At 44.3% G+C, this 24,000-nt stretch overlaps 1 protein-coding gene across 1 annotated transcript in view; it reads left to right on the top strand.

Moving 5' to 3' along the window:
* Positions 1-23,541, top strand: part of ptprq (protein tyrosine phosphatase receptor type Q) — a 52,568-nt gene extending 29,027 nt beyond the window's left edge. Inside the window, exons 34-75 of the mRNA XM_071529513.1 lie at positions 44-113; positions 231-430; positions 641-869; positions 1,630-1,758; positions 1,863-2,009; positions 2,141-2,304; positions 2,506-3,004; positions 3,254-3,415; positions 3,603-3,782; positions 3,903-4,010; positions 4,155-4,436; positions 4,544-4,825; positions 5,294-5,414; positions 5,540-5,694; positions 5,830-5,975; positions 6,083-6,254; positions 7,726-8,037; positions 8,221-8,514; positions 9,688-9,839; positions 10,171-10,312; positions 10,689-10,961; positions 11,130-11,492; positions 12,218-12,336; positions 12,728-12,914; positions 13,033-13,271; positions 13,517-13,586; positions 14,029-14,187; positions 16,097-16,391; positions 16,523-16,596; positions 16,776-16,875; positions 17,020-17,148; positions 18,454-18,498; positions 19,292-19,318; positions 19,545-19,626; positions 19,736-19,826; positions 20,025-20,101; positions 20,746-20,880; positions 21,053-21,178; positions 21,995-22,140; positions 22,494-22,629; positions 23,232-23,355; positions 23,504-23,541. Coding sequence (XP_071385614.1) covers positions 44-113; positions 231-430; positions 641-869; positions 1,630-1,758; positions 1,863-2,009; positions 2,141-2,304; positions 2,506-3,004; positions 3,254-3,415; positions 3,603-3,782; positions 3,903-4,010; positions 4,155-4,436; positions 4,544-4,825; positions 5,294-5,414; positions 5,540-5,694; positions 5,830-5,975; positions 6,083-6,254; positions 7,726-8,037; positions 8,221-8,514; positions 9,688-9,839; positions 10,171-10,312; positions 10,689-10,961; positions 11,130-11,492; positions 12,218-12,336; positions 12,728-12,914; positions 13,033-13,271; positions 13,517-13,586; positions 14,029-14,187; positions 16,097-16,391; positions 16,523-16,596; positions 16,776-16,875; positions 17,020-17,148; positions 18,454-18,498; positions 19,292-19,318; positions 19,545-19,626; positions 19,736-19,826; positions 20,025-20,101; positions 20,746-20,880; positions 21,053-21,178; positions 21,995-22,140; positions 22,494-22,629; positions 23,232-23,355; positions 23,504-23,541 — 6,981 coding nt within the window. The remainder of the gene's footprint in view (positions 1-43; positions 114-230; positions 431-640; positions 870-1,629; positions 1,759-1,862; positions 2,010-2,140; positions 2,305-2,505; positions 3,005-3,253; positions 3,416-3,602; positions 3,783-3,902; positions 4,011-4,154; positions 4,437-4,543; positions 4,826-5,293; positions 5,415-5,539; positions 5,695-5,829; positions 5,976-6,082; positions 6,255-7,725; positions 8,038-8,220; positions 8,515-9,687; positions 9,840-10,170; positions 10,313-10,688; positions 10,962-11,129; positions 11,493-12,217; positions 12,337-12,727; positions 12,915-13,032; positions 13,272-13,516; positions 13,587-14,028; positions 14,188-16,096; positions 16,392-16,522; positions 16,597-16,775; positions 16,876-17,019; positions 17,149-18,453; positions 18,499-19,291; positions 19,319-19,544; positions 19,627-19,735; positions 19,827-20,024; positions 20,102-20,745; positions 20,881-21,052; positions 21,179-21,994; positions 22,141-22,493; positions 22,630-23,231; positions 23,356-23,503) is intronic.
* The last annotated feature ends 459 nt before the right edge of the window (positions 23,542-24,000 follow it).

Raw genomic sequence — 24,000 nt, forward strand, 5'->3', positions numbered from 1 at the left:
TCTCTCTCTCTCTCTCTCTCTCTCTCTCTCTCTCTCTCTCCAGGTAGCAGCAGAAACTCAAGGTGGAATTGGAGCATTCAGCCAACCTCTATACATCAAGACTGCTGAGGCCCGTGGGTATCCATGGAAATGCACACATGCATTCTGATCTCAAATTCTAAAATTACAATGGTGTGTGTTTGTGTGTGTGTTTGTGTCTGTACGTGTGTGTGTTCCATGCAATCCTCCAGCTCCTGGCCTGGTAAAGAACCTGACAGCTTTTGCTGAGAACCACACCTTTGTAGTGCTCACCTGGTTCCTCCCACACCGCATCAATGGCCTCATCACTAAGTTTGCGGTCAAAGCTAAACACGCCCGTACGGGACAGACGGTCCGCATGCTGGAGATCAACGCTGAGGACATCATGACTGTAGCGCTACCACACTGCAATGTATTATACTCTCTTCCCTCTTCTTGACTGAACTGTTGTTGTGAAATGTTCTCTGTATATGTAATAATAATAATAATAATGATAATATATATTATTATTTTACTACACCGAACACCTTTACTGTATAGAAGGCTTAAAATGAGAGTTTCTGGGCATTTATTTTTCCCTCTGTGTTTGTCCTACATGGTTCTGATTTGTATATGTGTTTAGGACGCAGCAGATATCTTGTCCCGCGGGACACCCAGTCCCTCGGAGGTAACGGCATCTTCTCCCCCCATCACCCTCTCCGCCGTGCCCCCTGCAGCCTCCTGGAGTGTTCCCATATCAGTAGGAGTTGATCAGCTACGGCCTTTCTCAGCCTACCTCTTTGAAGTGTCTGCCTTCACCTCCGATGGAGAGGGCCAGATCGCTTCCACTATGGTCCGCATGCCAGAATCAGGTACATAAACTGCATGTAGAAATGTAGGGAAACAATGCCGTCGCTTTTGCACTGCAAACAATATTAAGGCGCTTCACCTTAAAAATATACGTTTCCTGGTTGCCTTATAATTGTGAGTTGACTGAAAAACTGAATAATTAGATCAAAGTTCATTAATTGTTATAATGTAGAAAAACGAACTGTGTGAACTTAAGACAATAAGTTCAATCAACAAATGTCTAGTCATGCTGATTAGTGTTTACAAGTTGATTGCATTAATTGATTAACTGCATCTCAGTGTTATTTATTGTTTCACTAGTGCAGAGGTTTTTTGTTGCTCTTGTTTGTTTGGCATTAAGTATGCAGCTGCAATACACACGCTTGAAGTGGATACTACTTCTACTGCCATGTGTAATAGAGAATGTCTGCTTAACCTTATTGAAATTCCAAAATCTTTACATACTAAATTTGATCATGTTTTTCTTTTTTTAATCAGAAATTGACCTATGATTCACCTAAGATACATATATAACATGTCCTCAAAGTGAATGCTCCATCCTCTAAGTGAATGCTTCATAAGGTGTTCTTTCAACTCATAATTTTAAGTCACAGGACGTGAACTCATGATTATATGACAGATATATAGACAGATATAACAGATATAACAGACTTGGTATGGTAGAGCAATAAATATGAGAACCTGAAGGTTATCAGCATATATGGAAAAAAATCCTGTGTGTGCATGTGTGTGTGTGTGTGTCTGTTCATGTGTGTGCTGCAGCACCAGAGGACCCTCCACAAAACCTCACTGTATGGGATATGACATCTAAGTCCATCTCCATGTCCTGGGAACCTCCCACCATCATCACAGGAAGATTCACTTACGTCATCCACCTCTATGGACCTACAGGTAATTTAATATTCATCCAGGCACACACTCTCACACACACACACACACACACACACACTAAATTCACCATATTACTCTCAATTTTCCATTTCTTTTTTGTCTAGGAAATATGTCTGAGCACAGCACAACAGACATGCAGTTTGTCGTTACTGGTTTGAACCCCTACACAATGTACACAGTGGCAGTCCGAGCCAAATCCGCTGGTGAAGTGGGCCCAGAGGTGCGGGCTGATGTAGTCACACCTGCTGAAGGTAAGGAGGACGCCTACAAATAAATGCACACCACACATCACTTTTACATTCAGATGAAGGCCATTCAGACTGTTAAGAAATGCTACACATGCTTTACATAATGTACATTATGTGTGTGTGTGTGTGTGTAGCGCCCAGTGCAGTGCAGAACCTGACGGCAATAGCTGAGGACTCGGTTTCTATCCGTGTGAGTTGGAAAAGCCCTGCCCAGCCTAATGGTATGATCACCCAGTACAGACTGCAGGTACTGGCTGGGGACACACTGCAGCAGGACATCACCCTCACTGGAGAAGCGGTAGGCCAGGTTTTAGTCTCTGAAATATAACTTTATATAGCTACAGTACCATATATTTGTCCTATCACAGCTCAGTACTGTTGAAAATTCATTCTCGAAGCCTGAGCCAGTTCTGGAGAATCAATTGGATTAAATTAGACTGTGAATGTGCATGCTTACCTACTGTTGTTGCTCATATGAATGTATTTTTCCTCCCATCAGGATCTGAATACGACTGGTTTGTATGAAGACGGTACGTTTATTCCTGATCTCTCTGACCGCTCAGACCGCCGTAAGAGATCAGCTGAGCTCAGCCAGACCACCTCTCCACCGGCATTCACACCCACCATTTCTGACCGCACACTGCTCACCAGCATAACTGCTTCCAGCCTCACACACTCTGGCCCCACCAGTTCTGACCACAGCACGAACACTGACGCTCAGCTCAAGCCGGACCAAAGTCGTACTGCTGACCCTGCGGCCACTGACACTCCCGGCACCACTGGGACCGGTCCGATCAGTAAGGCCTCTGGTCCGGACCTTCACACCGCACCCACTCTAACCTCTGAACCTGCGGTCTCAGGGACCTCCGCTCTCTCTCTCACCTCTGTGCCACCTGCCACGCTCTTGCCCTGGCTGACACACCAATCACAGACCATGGATATGACCTCTGACCCTGACCCCCTGACCCTGACCCCTGGCCAGCCCCACCCATCTACCCGTGATGTTGCAATTACAGGGCACTTCTCAACACGCACGGCAGCAGTCTCTGGTACTACAGGAGGTAGAGCACTAACCATAACCGTACACTTTCAACAGCCTTTGCTTTGCTTGACACAAGGACTGAGAAGAGAATTGAACTGTTTAAGTGCTTATAAATCCTCTGTGTGTGTGTGTGTGTGTGTGTGTGTGTGTGTGTGTGTGTCTGTGTGTGTGTGCGTGTGTATCTGTGTCTGCGTGCATGCTGCAGGTGTGACGGTGAGAGAGGAGGTGGTGGATTTTCGGTCTAAGGAGCTGTCCTACCTGGTGTCAGATCTGAATCCCTTCACTGAGTACACCTTTAAGGTCACCGCTTCCACCGCTGTGGGAGAGGGCCCTGCCACAAACATCACTGAGAAGACGAGGGAAGAGGGTGGGTGGGCAGTTAACACTTGCAATAAACATTAACGATCAACAAAAAATATAATACTCTAGAGGCATTGCAGTAGTCTTTAAATAGAACTGAAATAGTTCTTGAGGGTTCAGATATGTGTTTTTATCTCAGACTTGTTTTTTCAGATTTTTGATGTCACCTCTGACGCTAATATTGTACTGTTTAGTCCCTAGCTCGGTGCTGGACGTATCCTATCAGAACATTAGCTCAACTTCCATACTGTTGAGCTGGAACCCACCTCTCAACCCCAATGGAGAGATCACACATTACACTGTCTATGGCCTCAAGCTCCATAGTAATCAGGCTCTGCAGAGGATTGTCTACAATACCAGCATATTGCTGACCGGTAGAGTACACTTTCTCTGCACTCACTCACTCATTCACTCACTCACTCTGTCTGTGCAATTCTGTGCAATCATCATAATATATGTCTATCACTAAATGTCTGTTTTTTCTCTTGTTGCAGACTTGGACAAGTATACTGGTTATAAGCTGCGTGTGGCTGCATCTACAACTGTAGGAGAGAGCTCTCTGTCTGACGAAGATGACATCTTTGTTTTCACCTCAGAAGATGGTATGTGCTAAACACAAACTGCACACATGCACAAACACAGGTGAATCAACTATGTGATTCACCTGTTGTTCTTTTGATTAATATTACATATGCCGCACTCCCTCCAGTCGCCCTTCATTCTCACTGTCCTCCTTTCCCTCACAGAGCCTGACTCGCCCCCTGAGAACCTCACTGTGGTAGAGACCAGGCCCTCCGCTGCCACACTGACCTGGTTTCCACCAGAGAAAGCCAATGGGGTGATCCAGCAATACGAGGTCCTGTATGAGAACCAGTCCTATTCTGCTGTGGTGAACACTTCCTCTCCCAGAGTAACTCTGTCCAACCTGAAGCCGTTCTCCTATTACAACGTGTCTGTCAGGGCGTTCACGCGTTATGGGCATGGCAATCAAACTTCAGACACTTTACTCGTGCTGTCTGGAGAGGATGGTATGTTCATAGATGCACCCACGCACACAAATACACAAATGTGGACAGATATCACCAATATCTACTGTTCAAATTTGAGTAAAACTTGTGTTCCGCCTCCTCTCCAGTCCCAGGGAGTCCTCCGTATGACCTCTCCTATGAGTCGGTCAGTCCCAGCGAGGTGAACGTGACGTGGCAGCCCCCATTGGTGCCTAACGGGGTCATTATCCACTACAGCCTGGAGCTTTGGAACTCCACTCACTACCTCAGACTCACCTCCCCGTCCAACTTCATCCACATCACACATCTGAAGAAGTACGCACGCTACCGCATCATGGTGCAGGCGCACACACGTGTCGGGCCGGGCAACTACAGCAGCGAGCCGCTCAACATCACCACGCTGGAGGATGGTGAGGAGGGTGGGGCAAGGGAAGAGGGAGAGGGAGGGTTTGTTTTCAGTGTTTCAGGTGGCTGCTCAGATTGCGTCATGATTGACCATCAACTTTGAAGGGCATCTGATTGAATCTAACTTTACTTAGGTCTTATCCTCTTCAGTTACGTCTTTCTGTTTCAGCAAATGCTAATGGTGTTAAATCACAGGTACCTGATCCCACGTGAGACGTTCCTCCTGTCTGTCCTGAGAAGTACAAACCAGGGAATCGTCACAACTAACTAGTTTTTTTCCATTTCAGGTCTAAATTCTGTTTCTCTCTGACATGTTTCTGATGGCTTTATCAGTTCCTGATTTACGCAACTCAAACTTGACAGGATTTTTTTCAAAAACCTAGCACCGTCACGTACCAATACAGTTTCTGTATTGGCAAGCCATATCAATGTTTGTTTTATATCAATTGCGAAGTGTTTCTCCCACATCTCAGCCCCAGACACACCCCCTCAGTTCCTCCATGCCAAGAAGTTGTCAGACTACGAGGTAGAGTTGTCATGGAAACCGCCACGTGAAGCCAATTCAGACATACTCTACTACGTTGTCAGAGTTTGGTGAGTTATAAATCCATCCCCCCTCTGTCTCTCTTTGACTGACTAAGAAAACAGGCATGCTAAACATTCACTATTTCCAAGACTATAGAACACCATGCAGCATGAACGGTTGCTCTCTGTGTTAGGAACGAGACGAGCGATGTGTGGCAGAATGTGACAGAGACGTCAGTGGTGGTCAATGTGGACTCAGAGAGTCGCTACAATGCCTCTGTGTCCAGCTGGACCAGACTGGGAGATGGAGGAGTCCTGATATTTATCAACTTTACTACCACTGATTCAGGTGCTGGATAAATGTTTGTTTTTATGTCACATAGAACATATTTCTTTGCCATGGATGTGTGTGGACCTGCCAGTTTTTCTCAGGTCCTGAATAGTTGTCTTTTTGTCCTTTGTGTCTGTGCTCCCTGCCCTTCAGAGCCGTTCGACCCACCGCAGAATGTGTCTTTTGTGAATGTGACCACCTCCTCTGTCACCTTGCTGTGGTATCCACCCACTGAACCCAATGGAATCATTTCACACTACACCATCTACTACCGTGACAATATCACTGTCGCTGAGCAGGTGAGACTATACAGAATATACAGCACACATTTTAGGCGTTTAGCTGATGCCGTTAACCAGAGCGCCTTGCAATGATGTGTGAAAGTACACCCTTTCTTCCTCCGTAGACGCTACCGGTTTCTACCTTACCTGCCCCTGCCTCTCCTGACTCGGCCTTCTCCTTCACTCTGACTGGGCTGATTGGGGGCACCAACTACACCCTGTGGATGACCTCCAGCACTCAACAGGGGGACGGAGGGGTGCGGAGCGAGCCCCTAACCCTGATCACACCTGAGGATGGTCAGTCAGACACACACACACGCAGACACAGGCACACATACACCAATACATATTACATAAAGTAACAGTAAAATATACACACATGTGACCAGACAGGCATTACGTACACTAACTCACAGTCTCACTGGGGGCAAGTCTGCACACTTTTTTCCAAACTCTTCAGCTCCATAAAATTACATAAAAACTCTGCGATTGAAGATATCACTTTCCACCTGTTAGTGAAAGGAGATAACTGTCAGTCTAGCAAACTGGCTCTATTGTTGTCCTCCTGAGACCCTGTGCCTTGGAGACAACCAGTTTGTGTTTCCTTTTACTGAGCAAGAAGAAAGTTGCGAGGGATTAGACACAGTGAAGAGAGAAAGAGGGTACAGAAATGTTTATGATTTCATGACAAAAAGAAAAGAAGTGTTTTCTGCCCTCCTCCAAGGAAAGTTCATGCTGACAGAACCAGCACAAGTATTAAGCACATTAGGTTTATCTTGGTCCTATGGAAACCAGCATTTGCATATAGCGTTTAGTTATAATTAGTCTTTTTAATCTTATTCAATGCAAGAGGTTTTACGGTGAAAGGTGCATCAAACTGATCTCTTTGTTTTTATGTGATTTTGGTAAAAATGGTGTAGACAGCCTCCATAATCTTTGGCACATACATACAGTATATATACAGTATGTTGTTTACATTTTGCTTAAGTATTCTCTGTCTCTGAATGATTACTGCTTATACTGACTCTGTATCTCTGCCTGTGCTCTAGCCACTCCACTCTCAGCCAAGCACCGGACCTCCAGAGCCCCCTGCCTCTCCCGCACAGCCAAGCCCAGCAGGGGCACACTGCCCTGGGCTCAGACCCCCACACACACACCTGGCCCCTTTCATCCACTCATCCATCTTATGGGCCTCTCAAGTGTCATCTCCCCTTTCCCCCTTATCTACACTCCCCTTTCTACTCTTGTGTACCATGATGCTTAGTGCCCTCTCTGCACACCTGGTCAGACTGAGTGACTAGCGAAGGGGCTGAGAGGATGAGCGCTAAACGTGGGTGTGTCAGGATGAGTATTTTCTGCTCAACCTCTTTCAGTCCAAAGGTTTTCGGTATTCCGAGTTTCCCCTCCTAAATGTCTCTGTGTTTCTTTGAATGGGCTGGTGACTTTATAGGATTTTGTTTCTCTGACTGTCTACTGTTCTATTACACTATCCTGGGTTTTCTGTGATGCTATAGAATTGAATTGTCACTCCATATCTTTCTAGCCTACTTGATGTGCTGCTTGTGGCAAATGATGATAATGATTATGATGATTATGATGGCTGGTGCGCTGTTCATTTTCCCTCAAGTGTCAGAGTGTGTATGGTTGATTGATGGCCTAATTTACTGGCTTGCACCATAAAGCCAAATCCAAACGCTCACAGTTTTCAAGCAGAATTGTCAGTGGCACATAGTAATAGTAACACTGTTCCACCTTTCTCTCTCTTCAGTGCCCAATGACCGGGTCCACAACCTGACTGCTAAAATCTTCAGCTCCACGGCCATCGTCGTCAGCTGGGACCCTCCCCTGGAGCCAAATGGTCGTCCCTTCTACCTGCTCACCTTGCAGGAGGCCGGCATCCCCCCCAGCACTGGGCCTCCGGCTGCCAACACCACCATCAGCAAGACCACAACCGACACTGTCTTCCTCTTCACCAAACTCAGGAAGTATTTCCCCTATGTTCTCACTGTTACCCCGGCAACTGGTGCCGGTGCCGCCCACAACCATACCAGCACGATGCACCTGAGAACAGATGACGACAGTGAGTTGAGGAACACCCACCAGCACAAACATACACTTATGGAGACGGGCTCTAAAAAGTCAACAAATCTCCCAGCCTGACTGTAGACGTCTGTTTGTTGTGAGTTCGCTCTCTGTCACTGATGTGTGTGTGTATGTGTCTGTGTGTGTGTGTGTGTGTGTGTGTGTGTGTGTGCGTCTTTAGTCCCTAGTTCTGCTCCGCTGCTGGTGTCCACCTGGAACCTGTCGTCCTCCTCTATCGCTGTGGTCTGGCAGCGCCCCCTGGAGGCCAACGGGGAGATAACAGAGTACGCCCTCACGCTGTCTGGCCCCGCAGGCTCCAACTCCTCCCATGCCTCCAGCACCTCCTACACCTCCAACACCTCATTCAACCTCACCAACCTACTTCCATACACACCTTACAACCTCAGTATCACCGCTGCAACGCTTAAGGGTGCAGGGCCTGCCCTCCTGCTGCTGCTACACACTGATGAAGCAGGTCAGTTTTAAAGCACTCGCTGGGTTAAAATCGGTGTCCCCTTGTCGTGTCAGATAGCTATCACCGGCTTTAGATACCACAGCATAATCATTAAATAGTATGTCAGAAGAATTAAATATGTCATGAGAATGAACGTGCTGTCTCGACTCTGTTATCTGTTTCAAAGTCTCTCTAGTTACCTGATGGGCTCTTTCTTTAAAAAAACAGTTATCTCTAGGTATAGGGAACAACAAGCGGCTCCAAATAAAATTCTCTAAGCTTACCAAGCCAAAAAATCTGGGTGCGGGCATCATTACCCAATTTGCAGTTTTACTATTGGACTGCTCAAATATAACACACACGATTAGCTGGTTTCTTGATTGATGTGAATCATTATGGTATTAAATCTTTCACGTCACCCAAGATTGCTTAAATCTTTGCGATTCATTCATAATATCCAAAAGGGGCAGCCTTTGATCATGTTGTTCCTCACTTTTTGTACACTTTTGGCCTGGAAAGATGTAAGGAATTTCTTGAATATGTCAGTATGGTCTCCTAGTAGCTCTCAGCCCCGATTGGCCCTTAGAAATTAGGAGCATTGGACTTCGAGACGGGATGTCAAAGGGGATAGTAGATATGACATATTTAATTACAGAACAGACTTTGAACATTTTTGAGCAGATTACAGCTGATTTTAACTTCTTTACGTTTCTGCAACTAAGTCACCTCCTTGACTCTCAAAAGAGCCGTTGTGAAATAGGTTTTAAAGCTACGGAGATTGAGAAGCTTTTCCTGTCGCCTGGAAGCCTCTGGGGCAAGATCTCAGATTTGTATGCAGCATTATCAAACACTTTGACACTGTTATGGGAGTGAGATATTAAGCAAACTTCCAATGAGGAGGATTTGCTTTCCATATGTGAAAACGTTTTCCCTAAATGTAGGGAAAAGTAAAAGTACAGGCACCTTGATTCATGTTTTCTGTGGTAAAGTGCAGTCCCATTCAGTCGTTTTAGAGATTATTGATAGAAACTTTATGTCACCAAGCATGTACATTTTAAATTATGACCCTAACATTGCTTTTGATGAAGACACTAGTAGAAGTAGTAAAAAAAAAAATCCAAGTAACCTGATCTCATTCATCATCCCTGACTCCTCATGCTAGTCAATATTGATCTGACTGACTGTGTGTTTCAGGCCCCATGTCCCCTCCCCGCAACCTGACTATATACAACCACACAGCCTTCTCTGTGTGGCTGAGCTGGGAGCCTTCTCTGGAGCCCAATGGAGTGGTTACACACTACGGCTTTAGGATCCGCGAGCTCATCACACACACCGTCACACACCAGGTACCACTAATTTCACACACCAAATGCTACTCCTCCACAACAACAACAACAACAACACACACACACACACACACCAGAAACCACTTGATAACAATACACACTGTCACACACAAGCTACCACTAATTTCACACTCCAAATACCACTCAGCAGTAACATTATGCCTTCATACAAACACATACACACATGTGCCACATGCAGACCCTGATAGCGTAAGACATTATCTACGCCAGTAATCACATTTCATGGTTTATTTTTTTCTTGATTGCATGATTTAATCTTCATGCTTAGACGTATGTACCATTTTGTGTGTGTGTGTGTGTGTGTGTGTAGAATTCTTCTGGTCCGTCGACCACAGCTCATCTATCAGGCTTCAGGCCCCATAGCTCCTATGAGATCAGTGTTTGCAGTTACACCAGAGTGGGCCATGGGGATGAGTTCAGCAGGCCTGTTACCTTCACTACCAACGAGTCAGGTACGCACTGTCCGCACACAGGCTGCCTAACGCTGATTTAGGCTTCTGCTCATAGTCCTCGGCTCCTGCTCTCTCAAAATTCATCAGTCATCACAATTAACATTTGTATAGGATAAGATGAACTGGACTGATCCCTGAGGGGAACAATGCCTCGAACAAAATGTGAAAAGCTAGTAAAGATTCTAAATAAAAATTATATAAATTAAAGAAATTTGATAAAATATAGCTGATATGTTCCATCATAATAGCCAAAAGAAATTTTGTACAAGGATGGTTATTGACAGATTGGCAGAGTTGCAGATTTGCACATTTGCACATGCTCTCTCTCTCTCTCTCTCTCTCTCTCTCATATATATTCTTCTCTCTCTGTCTCCAGTGTCCGATGCGGTGGGGAATCTATCTTGCTCTGGAGTGAGCTGGGATTCAATTCAGATGTCCTGGGACCTTCCAGCCAACCCCAATGGACAGATCACTTTTTATCAGATTCAAGTGGTAGACGTACAAAATCACACGCACATGGCTCACACGCGAGAGTACACAGTGACCGGGCTGTCAGCGGACCAGGAGTACACACTCACTGTGACCGCAGTCAACTCTGCAGGACCAGGAGACCAAATTAACTGTACTGCTGCCACTCATCCTGAATCAGGTAGCCCATCCTATGCATTGTGTATCATTTTGCATGTTCTGAATCAGGCACAGCTTACTATGTCAACACTGTATCCCAGTGTCCTATGATTTGCATTGGATTTGATAGGGATGACACACAGAAATGAATACTCACTCTGTTTCAATCCCCTCTGTCTCCCTTTTGAAGTCCCAGGTGTCCCTCGCTCCCTAAACATATCTCAGGTCACAATCGATAGTGTGACACTTCACTGGGCTCCACCGCTCTCCAGTCCGGGCATGCTGAAAAACTACCGCATCAGTGTGCAGCTGCTTTCAACTGACTGTGAACCAGACATCCCCACTGCTGCAGAGCCAGCCCCAGAGCAGGAGCTGGCCAAGGACTGCGAGGACCCTGTAGGCGTGGTGTTGGTGAACGGCTCTGAGGGGAATCGCAGCTTCACGCTCCCGTCTCTGGCTAAATACAGATACTACCGCTTCAGACTGGCAGCTGAAACCAACGCTGGAGTAGGGGAATACACACCCTGGATCTATACACGCACCCTGGCTGGGAGTAAGAACATCACAGTCACAAACCCTTTCCGGACGGCCTTAGTATTACCAGGGGTGGGTCTGGGGATTGGTAATTTTTACCTCAGGATTTGAATTTTATCCCATCCAAAAGAAACATGTCAGTGATTTTTCTCTGACTACCCCAGTAAGAATTCTGTCTGAAATTACCTATTGTATTTTATCCTGGGGTAATATTAATCCCATCCAAATTGACGTCTGGTGTGTCAAGCAATTGCCAACTTGCACACCTGGTATCTGCATTACAAGGGCCATGTAAGTAGTGGCGGGGTAGAGTGATGCTATAGATGCTATGCAGAGTGATGCTGTAAGAGTGATGCTATTCTAAGAATAGCATGACTCTTACAACGATATGGAGCCATTTGAAGTTTTGTGTGTTTTGCTGTACTGTGGGTGACCCTGTGTGACACATTCACACAGGCGTGTCCCTGGACTACCATGCTCCCCCAGTAAACTGTTTCACCATCTGGATGACTGGATAAAATTACTTATGTGCATGGGCAAAATCAAATAACTAACTTCCCCTGGTAACACTAATGCCATCCGGAGAGGGCTATACAGTGTGCTTATCCATTATCTGGAAGAAAAACTATTAAGAACCCATTCAGCTAGTTAGACACAAATATATCAGATGAGAATATGAACCATTGTTTCATTTAAGAGCATCTCATAGGCAGTGTGTGCAGTTATACCTGTGTCTCCCCTCAGACCCTGATGCCCCTCCCCGTGGCCTAAAGGTGACACCCAAGTCCAACAGCCTTCGTATCCAATGGGACGCTCCCGCTGTCCTCTCTGGGCCAACTTCCTATCTAGTGCATATCATCTCAGTGAGTAGCATGAGGACTAAAATATATACATGCAGCCAATGAAATGAAAAGCACAGTTTGATGTGATAGTCTGAGATTAGATTTTGGAGTGCCTTGATTTTCTTGAAGCTGCTATAACTCCTTAATGCTTTATGATACAGAATTAATAGTAATACCACCCATGTGTTATGTGACAAGTATGTTGACATAGAAACATTTGCTGATTAATGCATTAATTCGCTTAACTAATTACCTAATTATAGGTCATTAGTTACATAACTGGTCATGGTGATTATGGCAGGCCAGCTGAAGTGCCTCTTGTCATAGTAGCGCTTCAAAGGTTAAGATCTAAGACAAGGTTAAGATATGATGTAGCAAAATGCAGAAGACTTTAAATTACTCCATCCATCAGTTGGATGATGCAGGTTTGAACCAGTCGATGATCCGGGCTCCAGGGGAGTGGAAGGATGTCGTCATGGGCAACCTGACGGCCTTCACCCTCTACTCTGTGACTGTCATCGCCTTCACCGGTCCACCGGAGGACGCTGCCAGGGACGGGAAGGCCAGTGATCCCACCCTCATCCGAACCCTGGAGGAGGGTATGTGGTGGTTTAAATCTTCTAACGCCTATGACAACGGCTCTCCTGATGCCCACCTGTAAATACAACCTCTCCTTCTGCCTTAGTCCCCATTATCCTTTGGTACTCTGTCCCTCAGTGCCCAAAGACCCACCAAAGAACGTGACCCTGGCAGTTTTCCCAGAGGTGGTGACCCGTGTGATGGTGACCTTCACCCCCCCAGAGGAACCCAATGGAAACATCAGTGCCTACTCAGCGCACATCTACCAACAGGACAAGCTGTTCATGACCGTCAATCTTAATATCATCCACAAACAGAATGGCACGCTGACCGCTATCATAGATGGCCTAAAGGGAGGACACAGCTACAGTATACGGGTGAGGAGCAAACACCTATTATACACACAGGGTCATGCACATTCATATGCACTCTCATTGGTCACACACCTACAGCCGTCAGCAGCTCTGACAGCAGAACAGCTCCACAGCTCCACTCAGCCCCTCCAGCACTCCACAACTCGTATGACCTTGACCAGTTCAGACTGCCATATTCTATCATTCATCCCTCTCTCTGTTTCTTTATCACTCTGCTGCCTTTCTTCTTTCTGTCTGTCTGTTTCTAGATTGCAGCAGAGAATGGGGCTGGTAAAAGCCCGCTCAGCCCAGAAGTCCAAATAGCAACAGGGATAAAAGGTACATCTACCCTGCTGACATACTGTATGTAGCCATTGTAGAAGTCCCACTTTTTGTGTGTGCACTGCACTGCTGGTTAAGTGTTTCTCCTTTTCTGCTGTAGCAGTGCAGGATAGGTGCAAGATGGACGATTGCTGCTGCACAGTTTTATTGCGCAGTACAATATGCAAGCCTAGATACCTGAGTTGTTCCCACACTGACACTGCAAATTTACCGCAGTAATATTGTTAGATCTGTGTTGATCTTTGGGAGGTGCAGTTTTACTGTTATTGTTCAGAGCAGCAGCCTGTGTGTCATGTTGTATAAATTTGACAGCACTAAAACCACCTCATCACACATAACTCCACACAACCTCTGTCTGTGTGTGTGTGTGTGTGTGTGTGTGTGTGTGTGTGTGTGTGTGTGTGTGTGTTCCCCGTGTTCACACGTGCGTGTGTTCAAGCCCCGGCCAAGCCAACCCAAAGACCCCAGGCAATGCTGGGCCGTGGAGGAGTTGCCATGGTAACCCACAGGAGCATCACCATCCGCATGCCTGCCTGTTTCTATAGCGACGAAAATGGACCAATCAGAAACATTCAGGTCATCGTGGCCGAGTCAGGGGGTATGACTCCACATAAACATTGACAACCATCACGTTTATTTGAACCTTTTTGGCCACACACTTAAAAAGGGTGTGTCATTTTTAACAAATCTGTGTGTCTTCTTTGGGTCAAAACACACTTGTGTTACTTTTCAACACAACATGTGTTGTTATTAACATATGTGTGTGTTGTCCCTAGGGTTGTCACGATACTAGAATTTCTAACTTCAATACAATACCCAGGGAAATATTGATATGCGATACCATTTTCGATACCACGGGGGAAGAAAATGAATTTTCAATCTTTTTTTTTTTTAAATATTGTTTTCAAAAAACAATGTTTTTTTGTCTGAGATCAAACAACACATTTTTGATTGACAGGTATCGATCGCTGTCATGATTTGCTCTTTTTTATTGAGGGGAGTGAGCTTATACTGCACAAGCATGTGAAACATCATATTGCCTCCTGGCCTCTGCAGCATAGACTGTAAGCAACTAAGCAAAAAACACAGATACAGAGACCCAAACTAGTCCCTTAATATCCGACAACGCAGGGGGAAATCCCGGTGCAAACGAGACAGATGGACAGACAGACAGACACACGCTTCTCCATAACGTAGGCCCGATAAAACTCATTCAAAACTTTGCACTTACACAGCAGATTACCCTGCTCTAGTCATCAGCGTATCAGAACGCTTTTAGCTTGTTGAAGCAACAGATACCCACCAATGATAGGGAAAAATCAGCAGGGCTAGAGTTGTGGATATTATTGACAGAATGATTTTAATTGGACATTTAAATTCAACGTCCGGTCGAGCCTTCTGACCGGGCCCGGACAATGCATCTGAAAACCGGACAGTCCGGTTGAAAACCGGGCATCTGGCAAACGTAGCTAGCTCTGTAGCTAACGTTTGGTTTGCTAGCTAAACTAAAACGGATGATGTGCAGGGTACGTTAAAGTCGAGTTGAAATTAAAAATGCATTTTTAACCCTTTTAGATCACATCCCCAGTCATATTGTGCACCTATTTAACAATATATGCCAAAAAAAATACAAAAATCCATTTCTTTGTATTCTTACATCAAAATCCAATCATGTTTTCTTCCTGTAAAACAAAATATGCCGTGTGCTTACCTAAGCATGAACCAACCAATTTCAACCAATAATATCATGACATCCACCCATCAATCATTCTTCAACCTCTAGTAGCCACACCGGTCATATGAAACCGTTTCTGGGTCGTAGCTGACAGAGCAATATGGAGAGAGATAGGAAGAGATGTGTGTTTGGATATCAGTGGGCAAAAACTTTGTTTTCATTTCCAAAACAATGTCGCTGAGGTCTAACTCATTCATCCCTCCCTTGTCCTCCTCCTGATCTAACAACCGGTGAGGGAGATCTGTGTGGAGCCAACAGTCCTCTGTAGCTCCGTTGCTCTCTGTAGCTCCATATCGCGCTAAACTCTAAGCCCCGCCCACTGTTTAGCGGTCCAATCAAAGGCAAAGGATTTGATTTAAATCCTATGATTTAAATATTCCGTTTCACTGGGAAAACACACACCCCTGCAGCGGTGCAGGGTGTGTGTGTGGCTAGTGGAGGCGGAGAAATAATATGTTTGATTTTTCATTAAGAGAAAGCACTGCTGGTATCGATACTGCTGCAAATGAGTATTGTATCCGTTTCAAATTTTTAGTATCGATACTTATCGAAGTTTCGATACTTTAACCCTAGTTGTCCCAAAGAAGACACACAGATGTGTTAAAAATGACACATCCTTTTTAAGAGTGTACAAGTATAGGCCGTCAAAGTCATTTTAAACCTCAACTAGAATCTTGCCTAAGCTCACAAGAGCAAAATTAAACAAAAACCAAGGAGCGTAAATACTTGACCCCTGTGGCTCATTCCCGCTCTGACTTCCTTCCTGTCACAGTAAAGGACGGCAAGAACCTGACTGATTGGAAGCACGCTTACTTTCATCGTCCCGCCCCTTACCTGACGGACGAGGGGTTCTCTAACCCACTGTGTTCGAAGGACAGAGACACACACATGGACACACGCAACTTCATTCGAGATGGTCGTCGTGTGTCTGGAGATGGCCTCTCGCTGGTGAGGCGCAATGACCCCACTGCAGAAACGTATGTGATCGGAGAGAATGATGATTGTATGGAAGAGGACAACACTGACAAGTTCTGCAACGGACCTCTGAAGCCTGACACTGACTATGTGTGAGTAAACCTCACACACACACAAACACACACACACTCACACAAACCGATTAAAACCAACATTGTGTATGTGTGAGTGTTGTAAAAATGCAGTACTGACATTGCCCCGACTGTTGTTCAATATTCACCAGGTTTAAGTTCAGAGCCACCAACATCCAGGGCCAGTATACAGACTCTGAGTATTCTGATAATGTCAAAACTGCAGGTAAATACGTCCATCCCTATCTATCTCTACTCCAAATTAAAGAGTAACTAAACCCCAAACCCACATCTTTGTAAAAATTGCCTCTGTTATTGGCTGATCTTAGGTGATGCCAGGTGATGTCACCACTTGCTGTCCTCTAAGGAAGGTAACATCTTTCTCTCTCCTCTCCCTCTCTGCAGTGGACGGGTTGTTGACCAGAGATGAGCAGATCATTCTGGGTGTGGTCCTCTCCGTCTCCTTGGCTGTGTTACTCATCATGATCATCTATGCCTCAGTCAAGTAAGACCGCCATCATTCATGTATTTACCAAACCCCTGCGCCAATCTCAATTTACAGTACAAAGACCATCTATTAAAAGTTATTCCCACCGTTACAACCATGAAAAAATGTGTTTTGATTGACATACTCCTCGTCAAATGTCAGGATCCATCAACGTAAGAAAGAGGGCGGGACCTATTCACCCAGAGAGGCAGAGATCATAGAGACCAAGTATAAACTGGACCAGTTGATCGCTGTGGCTGACCTGGAGCTGAAAGAAGAGAAACTCAACCGGTTAGTCTATGTTTCTGTGTCAAAGCCATACATACAGTCATGCAAACGCACATGTTAGTTACTTTAACACTGATATCACACACAGGTGCTCAGCGGTTTAAGCTGGGCGCACACTACAAGAGTTTAGGGCCGGTTTAGCTATCCCCGACAAGATTTTGAGATCTGAGAGAAAATCACCATGTCATAGCCGATTCGGCGCACGCACTTGTCAACACAAAATCAGCAAGGCTCTTGTAGTGTGAGATATGTAATGACAAGTTTGAAGAATAGTGAGTAGAAATAATCAATGAGAGCTCATGAGGAAACCAAGCAGAAGAGGTGGAAACTACAAAACAGACACTGTCTGCAGACAGACAGTCCATGCTGCCCACATCTCCACAACCATTCTCTCCTACAAATTCGGCATCTAGCCCTCTCCTTTTTTCTTTTTCAGCATAAATGAACGTGCACAAAATAAGTGCTGCGAGCTGCTCTTCCCTCTCAAGTTCCATTTTTGCAGGTGAAAAACGGAGTCACATTTCATGTTTGTTCTGGCAAGACAAAGGTCCTTCTTGAGTAAATCCAAGTGAAGAATCTTTTAATGTCTGTGCCATATTGTTTAGTGTGTGCACCTCTACATCGGCAAGTGAGAAACTATGGGAAAGGAGGTCGTTGAATGTGAGGAGTACGGAGATCTTAGGTTTTTGACAGTCATGTAGTTTGCGCTCAGCATTTGGCTGCTCCAGCTGTCTTGTGAATTTAGTCAGACTGGGGTTAGGACAGTGTGTGTGCCTCTGCGTTTCTGCTCTGCTGTGACTGCCTTGGACACTGAGCTGAGTTCCTTAACTTTATACTGTGTAAATATGCACAAATGAAGAGTTTCATTCCAAAATGACATATCCACCATTTTAAAAAAAAATGACACCCACTCTCCCATATTGACTGCTGGCACGAAAGTTAAGCACATTATGGGCGATTATTGAAGTTAGGAGTCATCTTAAGACCTTTGCTTATAAAATAGAAAAAAAAGGACAGAATCATTTATGTTTTTCAAATATTGGCTGGAGAATTTCGGGTAGCAAATTCTTTCCAAAATGGATATATAGCATTCGGGAGTGAAACCCTTCAAATATGAACACCCTCTCTCTAGGTATATGATGTACAGTGTTAATAACTCTCTTTTTCACTCACATGAATGCTATAAATAACTTATGATACCTTCGCTATGCCTGCACTTTGTGTGTTAACACACACACATACATTGACCGGCCCATGCAGGGCTGCCTGTGCTTTGCTTTTGTCTTACTCAGCGCTCTTTCCCACCAGGTACTCTTCCTTCTTCTTTAGACGGAAAGAGATATATGTCATCCAGTAAGTTGGAGTTTGGTCTGTGTGTGTACCATGTTTTGGTGTGTTTCATCTGGCTGTGCGCTGTAGCCATCCTTTCATCCCTCAGTCTGTGTGTCATCATCATGTTCATCATAAATGCTTGCGTTAAGTCATCCATCTGTGTGGTTTGTTGCTGCTGTTGTGATAAGCCCTTGTTGGAGTGTGTGGATGACGTGCTGTTCACACAATTTTTGCTCTAGTTGGAATGAATCAGCAGCATCAGTGGTTTCCCTACAGTGTGCTCGTTGGCTCCCTGCCTCACTGGCAGGGGCTGCAGAGCTATACTGACACTCCTCTGCTTGACACCCTTTTAATTTGTTTACCCACTCACTATCTTTAAATTGTTTGGAAGGTTCTGCAGTGTTGGAGGGCACAAATCTTCAGCTTTATCTATAGCTGACGATCTGTGTAGCTGCTGGTCTTCAGACATGAAAAGAAAAGGCAGCCACACAGTGATACCCAGCTGCCTCATTCAGCTCTGCTCCCATTTGCACATTCTTTCAGAGTGAAACATCAAAGTCTGTCAGAGTTAGGAAATCACAGTGGATCGGGTAAAAAAAAAACGCCTCAACTTCTTTGCTTAAACATGCAGTTCCATGATGCTGTCTTCAATGAGGCCCAATTTAACTGTCATGGACATAAATACTGCACTGCAGAGTGTGTTTATTGGTTTAATTTGTTTATTGTGCGCGGTTTCAGTTTGCTTGTTCTGTGTAATAGTTAAACAATTATGCTTGATTCTCACGGTTCGTTTTTGCTGTCTATTTTTGTCCAGGCTTCTCAGCTACAGAAAATCGCTCAAGTAAGTCATCCAGTATTAAGAGTGTGAAGAGTGTGATTATGTAGCTGCAGTACAGCGTAGTATATATTTCATGTATTCCATGTTGTAACCTAGAATAAATTGATAGTAAATAGCCTATTGCTTTTGGGGTTTTTGTACATCTGTCTCTGTCTTCTCTGTCTCTCTCTCTCTCTCTCTCTCTCTCTCACTCTCTCTCACTCTCTCTCTCTTTCATCCGCTCTGTCAGGCCTGTCAATAAGAAGTCTTTTCTGCAGCATGTGGAGGATCTGTGTGCCAACGACAATGCCAAGTTCCAGGAAGAGTTTGCGGTAAGTGTCCCTCAAACATGACCTTTTTTTACCCTTAATGTTTCAGAGTATGTGTGTATCTGTGTGTTTGTTCATGTGTGTACTGACGTGTTAAGCCTCACCTCCCCAGGAGCTCCCCAAGCTGCTGCAGGACCTGGCCACTTCAGACGCTGATCTGCCCTGGAACCGATCCAAGAACCGCTTCAACAACATCAAACCTTGTAAGTGAAACTGGCATCCAGTAAAATCTGCGTTGTTAAAGGAAAACCTGCCTTGCTGTGACAGCAAGACTGAAAATTAGCTTCCAGAATATCTTATAAATAAATGTACGTTAGAATTAATAGCTGTATTGTAGCTTTAATATATACTACAGTTTATACAGCATTTCACACATTTTTTTCTCACTACATTGTGTCCAGATAATAACAACCGAGTGAAGTTGCTGTCTCAACCAGGCATGCCAGGCTCTGACTACATCAACGCCAGCTTCATCTCAGTAAGTACTAGCTATCAGCTGCTAAAAGCCCAGCGGTTAACCTGGAGGCTTGCTTCCATTTGAGTCATTATAAGGTTATGACACCAGTTATGCAGCCATGACACCCATTTGTCGTAATTAGAGGAATTTCAGTCCCTCTCTCTCTCTCTCTCTCTCTCTCTCTCTCTCTCTCTCTCTCTCTCTCTCTTCCTCTGGCTCTTTCTCTGGCCCTCTCTTGTTCTATCTGCCTGTTTTTCCATCACTAATATAGATAAACAGATAGATGAAGGGTGGATGGATGGAAGGACAGATAGACAGATAAATAAATAAACAGATTAACTAATTAACAGATGGATAGATCATCCTGTAGTCACCTCCAAGCTCTCTATCAAAGACATCTGTTTCTCTCTCTCTCTTTCTCTCTGTTTTTCTCTCTGTCTCAATTTCATTTTCAATTCAACATGCTTTATTGGAATGAATTTCGTCTAAGGACAGTGAACCAAAAAAGATACAGTTGATCTAACAACAGAGTAAACAGTGAATACATTACAAAATGAGACAATCAATTCTAATAGTAAAATAAATGGATGAACTCTCTCTCTCTCTCTCTCTCTCTCTCTCTCTCTCTCTCTCCCTCCCTTTCTCCCCCCCCCCCCTCTTTCTAGGGCTACCTGTGTCCTAATGAGTTCATAGCGACCCAGGGTCCTCTCCCCGGCACAGTGGCTGACTTTTGGAGGATGATCTTGGAGACGGGAACCCGCACCATCGCCATGCTGACGCAGTGTTATGAGAAAGGCAGGGTAGGCCTGCGTCACGGCAGATTTAATACTGTTACAAAACACCAGTGACAACATTTAGAGGACGGGCTGGCTTTGGTTTGGTACTTCAGTGAGACACTAGGATCTGATCTACGTGTGTGTGTGTGTGTATGTGTGTGTGTGTGCGTGTGTGTGTGTGTGTGTGACATTTCAGATCCGGTGTAACCAATACTGGCCAGATGACGACAAGCCGCTGTCAGTGATGGGTGACATAATCATTACTAAACTGACAGAGGACGTCAATCCTGACTGGACTATCAGGGCCCTGAAAGTAGAAAGGGTAACCAAGCTAATAAGCTAATAACCTCTCACACACACACACACACACACACACACACAACACACACATGTGGAACGATACAGACACTTTATTTCTTGCTAATTAGCAAGTCCAATTATTCCATCCAATTGTCACATGAATTTTATTGTAAAATAAATAAAAATAACTATTGTGCCATGAGACTGAACCATTTGTCGGGCCAATCATGGCAATCCTACATCATTATATTCAATAAATTCATTTCTTTTGCCATTTGTTGCTGTTAATGTTTCCATTAACGTAATAAACCATTGATATAATAACAATAACAATGGGTTTTATTGTGATGAGAAGGCTGACATTTTCAGTGTTAAAAAATGAAATAGCTGAACTGATAATAAAATAGTCATCAAAATTCAACTTTTTTCACAAATTTGGTTATTGGTGCTACATCTGAAACAGGGATGAGTATGTGTGGAAGAGGTCTTTGGCGATCATTGTAAATGGCTTATATTTCAAACAGTTCTACCTTCCTGTTAATGTAATAAAACCCAATAATGTAATAATTATCACGTTAACAGAAAAAAGTAATTACATTAACGGTACATAACCATTATTACGTTAGTGGGAAAGTGAAACGGGATTATTACACTAGCTGCAAATTGTTATTAAGTTAGTAGTTTATTACGTTAATGGGAAGTTATTACATTTATAGTTGCAACACAGCCTTTCTAATTTGATCATCATAATCCAAACATCATAATTTACATAAAAATACTGACAAGGCATTAATTTATGATGTCCTGTCTTTCTTCTTCTGCATATCTCTCTGGGTAGTACGGGGAATGCATGGTGGTTCACCATTTCAACTACACATCCTGGCCTGAGCATGGAGTCCCAGAGTCCAGCAGCACGCTCATTCAGTTTGTCAAAACTATCAGGGCCAACAGGCACGACAACACCACTATAGTGGTGCACTGCAGGTACAGTAACGACTCAGTGATGATAGCATAATGTCACTGGATAAATTATAGTAGTGGAAAGAGCAGTAACTATTTTTTTTGTTTCTGCTTATGACTGGGGTTTAGATCAAGGTCTAGCTATAAATGCTACTACAGTAATTGATATACAATCCCCTTGTGTACCTTTGTTGGGGCAGGACATAAACTGTTAAGTCATAAACTGTTAAGTCATAAACTTTTAAGTCATTTTAAGTATAGTAGTAATGCAGATTATATAACTTTGATAACTTTGAAACTCCTGCAGTTTAAATCCATAGTGCATTGTGTTAGACATTTACCTTTTTGTTTTGCATATTCTCTCCCTGTTTCCCTAGTGCTGGTGTGGGCAGGACCGGTGTGTTCATCGCTCTGGACCACCTCATCCAGCATGTCAGCGATCATGACTTTGTGGACGTTTACGGCCTGGTGGCAGAACTGCGCAGTGAAAGGATGTGTATGGTGCAGAATCTGGTGCGTTCACACCGCACTTCGCCTGTCCACAGCTAGAGAGAATGAACAAAAAGACAAAAAGTCACGTCATATTTCTTGTTATGTTGTTCCAGTTGTTCAAGTATATCATCAAAGATTTACAAATGGCGGTGCAGATGTCCTACTTTTGTCCTACTTCCCATCCCCAAGAGGAAGTATTTTAAGAATTCAGATTTTGACAAGGGGAATAATCTGGCAATGGATTAATTAATAGGTATTAATTTGGTGTATGCAAATTAAGCTCTACTACAACATTTGAGAAAGCAAGGGCTGCAGTGACTGCTGCAGCGTTAAGGCGGAATATACAGGACACAAAAAAAAAAAAACAACATCTTATCCATCTTCACCATTTAGCCTAGTATAGAGTCTTGAAAATTTTCATTGAAACAAGAAGAAAAGATCTGCAAATTGGGTGCGATAATTTCAGTTATTTTCAATGCACATCAGCAATTTTTCTTGAATCAAGTGACAAATTAAGAGGGACATTTTTGCAGTGTAGGACGGCCACCACTGCATACAAACTAGTGCATGATTTGAATCACCAAATGGAAAAAATATTTATCGATTTGTGTGTGTGCTGTCAGGCCCAGTACATGTTCCTGCACCAAAGTACCTTGGATCTGCTGAGCAGCAAAGGCAACAGCCAATCCATCTGGTTTGTGAACTATTCTGCTCTGGAGAAGATGGACTCACTGGATGCCATGGAAGGTGAACTGCATATGAACACACACACTCTCTCTCTCTCACACACACACACACACACACACACACACACACACACACACACACACAGAGTCACACAAATACCACAGTATGCCAGTTATTGCTCACTCCACACATTTGTGTATGTTTGCAGGTGATGTTGAGCTGGAATGGGAAGAGACCACTATGTAAAGACTGATTTGCTGACACCTAATGCCTGAGGAAGAGTGACACTTGTAGTTTGCTGGGTCATGGAGCCACATCCTGCGCACAGACCCTGGAAAGGATCCCGCTCTACCAAGCAAGAGTAGAGGGAGAGAAAGGAGGAGAAACATGAAGTGAACTGAGCAGTCTGAACTGAACTATTGGTCAGTCTCTCTTTGCCGACTGGAGTCAAAGCCAGACAAGTCGCTCCACTTCAACCCACTTCTCTGAACACTCCTCCCTTAAATAACTCCTGTCCACTTATTTTAAAATAGAGTGAGAGATAAAAAAAAAAAGGGGGCGAGAGGGACAAAGAATTTCGGAACCGACGTGGAGATGGTCGGAGCGGAAGAGAAACGGCGAGCCGAGTGTGAGAGCTCTATCACATCTGTAAGCCTACAGGTACCTTGCACAATTCATTTCACTGTGTATTGTATGTAATTACCA

Source organism: Centroberyx affinis, unplaced genomic scaffold, assembly GCF_046629955.1.
Source record: "Centroberyx affinis isolate AG114_WGS23_722 - 3 ecotype Tasmania unplaced genomic scaffold, CSIRO-AGI_Caff_v1 ptg001797l_1, whole genome shotgun sequence".
In the NCBI taxonomy this organism is placed as follows: Eukaryota; Metazoa; Chordata; class Actinopteri; order Beryciformes; family Berycidae; genus Centroberyx; species Centroberyx affinis.